The sequence below is a fragment of the Trachemys scripta genome, chromosome 11, assembly GCF_013100865.1.
Source record: "Trachemys scripta elegans isolate TJP31775 chromosome 11, CAS_Tse_1.0, whole genome shotgun sequence".
Taxonomy (NCBI): Eukaryota; Metazoa; Chordata; order Testudines; family Emydidae; genus Trachemys; species Trachemys scripta.
Window position 1 is genome coordinate 2,788,792 of NC_048308.1, and position 5,684 is coordinate 2,794,475.

The following is a 5,684-nucleotide window of genomic DNA, read 5'->3' on the forward strand; positions in this document are numbered from 1 at the left end:
AAACCAAGGCCCCCATAACTGCTAGTCACTTGAAAATCTGGGCCAAAGATCTTACAAAATGCAAAACTCCAGCAAGGGAGCAACTCCAGTGACCAATGACTTGAGTTGATGTCGTTTAAAATTAATACTCTCAAGAATCATGTTAGGAACCAAAACACCGATGCTGTCTTCACTTAAAGCACTGAAGTGTTTAGGGTTTTTTAGTGATACAGAAAACTGCTTGCAAGGAGATAATTTTGTTCATCATTGCCCAGATCATGTGTGAAAGGATGTCCCTGGAGGTAAACATGCAATGTATCCACTATGCCACCTAGCCCTCACAACCGCTATTACACCCATCACTCCAAGAATGCTCTGCCATTGTGTTTTGTGTATTGGTATATGGCTGTTCTTAGGGTTACTCCATGCACAAAACTGCAATGGTTTCTTAAATGATTGTTATGATTACAAATCAGAATGCTGTTTAAAGGGACACTGTCAAGAGAAAAATGACGTATTTGGAAAGAAAAAAAAAGAATGTTTTACACAAGATACAAAAAAATATCTTATAGTAAATAGGAAAATACCTTGGAAATCAAAATCCCATTTTGTTGCCTGTTTAATTTTTTGCACGTCTCTCTGATTTCACTTGTTATTGGTCAGTTTTCTGTCTCTGGTTCTTATGCCGTAGCAATGTTGAGCTCTCGAACCCTGCGAAGAGATGTTCGGATTCCAAAATAGCTGTTGTCACTGGCTTTTCTTTAGTTGCATGAGAACACTTCTTTTCATGTTTATAAAACTTTATTCTCCTTCACAAAGCCTACATTTTGGGCTGAAACTAATTTGACAGTGTTCCCTGAGGGGGAAAAAAAAATCCAAATTTGTGAGTCACCTCTGAACTTGTTGGATATTCCAAGTGGCACCAAAATACACTGATGAGGCCAGACTAAAACATACGCTCCATCTCTTTTATCACATCCTTGAAAGCCAGGGCTTTTACACATTACAGAGAGGATTATAATGAAGTGTAACATAGCTGAGAAGTAAAGAACAGTGACCATTTTCCAAAGAAATCTTTTGTAACAAAAATCCATGTATAAAATATGCAGTATATAGACCTAAAGAATATTAGAGGAGGCTAACAGAAACATGGATTTCATCCGAATGCTTTCTGTTCACTCCCCAAATAAGAAAGAGTTTTATATAAATTTCAAATATTATCCTGCTATAACCCCCTTGCAATGTACAGGAATGGAGAAATATGATCTTTGCTGGTTGCAGGTTCTCTTACAGCTGAAGACCAGCCATATGCTGCTAACTGGCTGGTTTCTTTTTTTCCATTTTTTTTTAAAGTGAAATAGTTTCTTTCTGGCTGGTGAAAGATGCCAGATTGACAGCCTTGGAGAGGAGTCAGACTCCCTGCCCCAGTCACACACTGGCAACTCTGTCCAGACTACAGACAAGGGGGCTGTTTAATGCCCACTGTTGCACTGCAACATACAGTACAGAGGCTGCTCTTATCATTTTGAAGAGTCCTCAGTCAAGAGGGTACAGACAGAATCAGCTTATGGCTAAAGGTTTAAGGCCTACAGGCTTAAGACTTCAGTCTACCTCTTGCCATGGTCTCGGGGTTAGAGGACACGGCTGAGAATAAGGAGAGTGTGCTAGGCCTCAGAGAAGGGGGCCCAGCATAGAACTTGCAGCCCAGTAGGAAGGAATTTAGGGTATCTTTAAGACAGCTTTGCTCTCACATGGTCCCCCGGTGTAACTTAGCTCTAGGGACCTGTCTAAATGAGGGCAGCCTCCCCAGACTCTCCACGGTACTGTCGGGAACCTCCACCCTCATACACATCACCCACTCCCAGTCCGGCTCCGACCCCATGGCTGGGCTTGCAGAGAAATCCTCGGAAGGCAGGCCTTACACCTGTCTTCCACAATGCTCGCACCAAGGGAGTCCTCCCATGAGTGGAACTGGGGCTTTATGCCTGGCCATTTTTATACATTGTACAGGGGCCAGAGAGGGGTGAAATCTCACCCCTGTATTGTATTGCTGTCTCTGCCCATCTCTGGCTGTCATGCTGTGGACCATTTCATTTCTCTATGCCTCGGTTTCCCTGGCTTTAACCATGAGGGGGGAGGAATGATCACCCATCTTAATCACTCCTGCAAAGTACTTGAAGATCTTCAGGTGACAAGTGCTATATAAGTGCACAGCCTTGCTGTTGCGACATGCAAAAGGCCCCTTAAAATCAATGGGAGAGCCTCATGAAAATCAAAGGCAGAATATTTGCAGTGTTGGTGTGGCCGTGTTTGTCCTAGGACATTACAGAGACAAGGTGGGTGAGCTGACCTGACGGAGAGCTCTGTGGAGCCCAGAAGCTTGTCTCTTTCACCAACAGAAGTTGGTCCAATAAAAGAAATTACCTCCCTCACCTTGTCCCTCTAAAAGCAGGATATGACTAATATTCCATACAAATGATCAGTTTTGGGTCTAGTGTAGAATTTATATTTAAATATGTCTTCTTAACTCTATCTGTCTATCCATCTATCTATCTAATCAGCCACTTGGAAATAACTAAGTGTGATCTAAACAGATAGGTTTACACGAAAACCTATGAAGACCTTCCTCGTAGAAAAACAATTCAGAAAAAAAAGGGAATCTCACATTTAATACAAAATCCATGTATATGGTAAAAACATGAGCGATGCATTAAAACAATGAACCCCCAGAGATGACTAAGGCTAAGGCAGGCTTAAGGCTAGACAATGTTGGCAGAAAAAGAGTTAACCTTTTTAAGCAGCAGACCCAATGTCTTATCATAGATAAGGGTGCATTCTAGTGGCAAAATCCATGCAATGCAGGCAGTCACATTCATGCGGGAGCTGAGAAGCAACCTAAGGAATATGGAACAAGAGGGGCCAAGGGGGGGCTCTGATATTTCATTTAAATCTCATGAAGAGATGGGCGATCCCTTTCAATTTCTCCCTCTGTCTGAAGGCAGCATCACTTAGTTGACTTAAAGAACACAGAACCAAGCCCCCAAAACCTGTTTTTTGTTGCCATTGTTGCTCAAGGTGTATCGTGTCTGTTAACAGTGGTTCTGGAGTGTCAGGGGATCGGGTGATGTATTTATTAGCGGAGATTTAGTGCTACAAAAGTTAATCTTTACAAATAATTAATAAGCGCTGAAGGACTTTGTTGTGTGCTAGTGTGAAGGGATGTGGCCTGCCCATTTGTGTTTAGGAATGCTGTGTCCCTACCAGAAGTCTGGCTCTTTTCACATGAGGGGGTGGGCAGGGGAATTTATGGGGCAGAACAGGATTGAGATAAAATGTACAAATTGTGCTTCACGTGGCAAAATTCCCCTGGCTTTCTGGCATCCTGCAAAGCACAGCTCACTTTTCCAGAGAGGAATCTAACACAGTTCTTACAGTCGGCCTATCCCTGCCTTATGTCATGTTCATCCTTCAGTTTTATTAACTCTGTGTGTTTTCCATGCAAGGGACTTGTGTCAGCGGCACAGGTGTGCATGCAAAGGAGAATATATTTGTATCAGGTGTAGGGCTGTGTAATCACACCAATGCACAGTTAGGAATGTTCTCTGCTCATTCTGTAGCTACAGTCTTGAATAAGTGACTGTGTTAACACGTGGTACATACATGTCATACTTACAACGGATGGACATTATCTCCCTTATTTAGGGCCCAATCCGGGGGGCCGGGGGGGGACGGTCATGATGTCTTGGTGATAAGTGCTATGCCTGATAGCCAATGTTTGCAGGATTGGGCCCTGCGTGATTTAAAAAGTCATTAGAAGTTCAGTGGGAAATCAAAACAACAGAGCACTCTGCAATATCTCACAGACAGACATGCCAAACCCGTGGAACAAAACGCAGAAATTGGGCTTGGTTTTGGCTTAATTGGCTTGTGAGTTGCTTGTTGGCTAGTTTTTGGCTTGTTGATTGTTGTAGCTTGTTGCTTCTTTTTTGTGATCGGCTCCCAGCAAGCAGGGGCAAGGGAGGGGAGGCAATCAGGGGTAAGAGGAGGAGAGAGTCAGGGGTGCACAGCGGGCCCACCACAGTCCCAGACTGCACGCCGGGGGGGTCTAGTCACATAGAGTGTTGGGGTTCTTGTTTTGAAACGGGACTAGTTTGATTTTTGGCTTATTGTGAAAGCCGGGGGGCTTATTTTACCGCGTGAAAGTTGGCCACTGTGCTCACAGAGCTTCCCAGACAAATCCTCTCTCGGTGTCTCTCTCAAGCTGCACTCCTAAATGGGGAAATCGGAACGATTTCTTTTCGTGACCCTCCCTTCTCCCCCACTCCCCATTATATTATCGTTGATCGTTGCCCGGGGTTTGAAACCTAGAAGTCAAAAGCTGCAGCCCCCACCCCCACTCACTCTGAGTGTGCACTGATAGTGCCCTAGTGCTGGCACCCGTCCAAGCTGAGGTGTCACTGGGATCTCAAATTGCAGCTAAGGGCTGGCAGGCAGCCAGGGCAGTCTATTTAAAAGACAGCCTGCTCGGCAGTATTCAGTCTCTTTAGAAACTTCTCCGGGGGAAAAGTGTTGAGAGATCTACAAAGTGGAATTTTTTCCTCCTTTTTTTTTTTTCCAACTTCTTTTTCTTTTTTTTTTAACTCTTCTTCTGCAGCCTTTGCAAATAATAATAATCATAATCGTCCAAACTTTTGCAGCAAACTTTTCTTGACAGACCTGGAAGAGGAGGGGGAGGCAAAGAGACCCAATCAAAACACAAAAATGTGCTTTCAACCAACCTCTCCAGCCGCCTAGCGCTACCTGCTCTGCAGTATCGCCTTATTATTTGCTGCACTCCTGCCAGGAGCCCCTTCCGCAAAATAACTTTGCTCCCCACCTGCCCTCCTCGCCAAGCTGTGGAAACCTGTTGGGGGGCCGGCGGGGGAGGGAGGCTTGGGGATAGTTGCTGCCGGTTTGGGTAGCAGTCACCCCCCGCTCTTTGCTGGCTTATGCTTTGCCCCTTCCCCCAACCTGTTGCAGCAGCTCCCAGCCTTGCACCCAGGCTGTGCCAACTGGTTCTTTGGAAGCCAAAACAATAACCCTTCCCGGGACTTTTTCGGTGCTTCGTTTTTGTGGAGTTTAGAGGGGGATTGTTCCCCACCCCGCCCGTAAAAACCCAACTTCGCCTCCTCGCTCCCGCCCGCGCCTGGAAGATGCTCCTGACCCTCTGCCTGCTGGTGGGCACGTTCCTGGGCTCCTCCCAGGGCCTGGGCTCCTTCGTGCACTGCGAGCCGTGCGACGAGAAAGCCCTGTCCATGTGCCCGCCCAGCCCGGCGGGCTGCGAGCTGGTGAAGGAGCCGGGCTGCGGCTGCTGCATGACCTGCGCCCTGGCCGAGGGGCAGCCCTGCGGGGTGTACACCGAGCGCTGCGCCCAGGGGCTGCGCTGCCTGCCCCGCCAGGGCGAGGAGAAGCCGCTGCACGCCCTGCTGCACGGCCGGGGCCTCTGCCTCAACGAGAAGAGCTACCGGGAGCAAGCCAAGCTGGGTGAGTGGCCGCGCCGGGTCCCCCTCCCCCGGCCCTGCGGTGGGGAGTGCACCTTCCCCCGGCCTCCCCCCCGGTGCAGAGTGCACCTTCCCTCGGCTCCAGCCGCGCTCACCCCCCCCATGGCATTGCACCTTCCCCGGCTCCAGCCGCGCTCACCGCCCCCCCCGTGCTCCCCAGCTGTG

General features: G+C 47.7%; 1 protein-coding gene across 1 annotated transcript in view; it reads left to right on the plus strand.

Annotated features, from left to right (window-relative positions):
* Positions 1-4,520: 4,520 nt before the first annotated feature.
* The window catches only part of IGFBP5 (insulin like growth factor binding protein 5), a 29,982-nt gene continuing 28,818 nt past the window's right edge, over positions 4,521-5,684 (plus strand). The window contains exon 1 of the mRNA XM_034785521.1: positions 4,521-5,502. Coding sequence (XP_034641412.1) covers positions 5,172-5,502 — 331 coding nt within the window. The 5' untranslated portion in view covers positions 4,521-5,171. The remainder of the gene's footprint in view (positions 5,503-5,684) is intronic.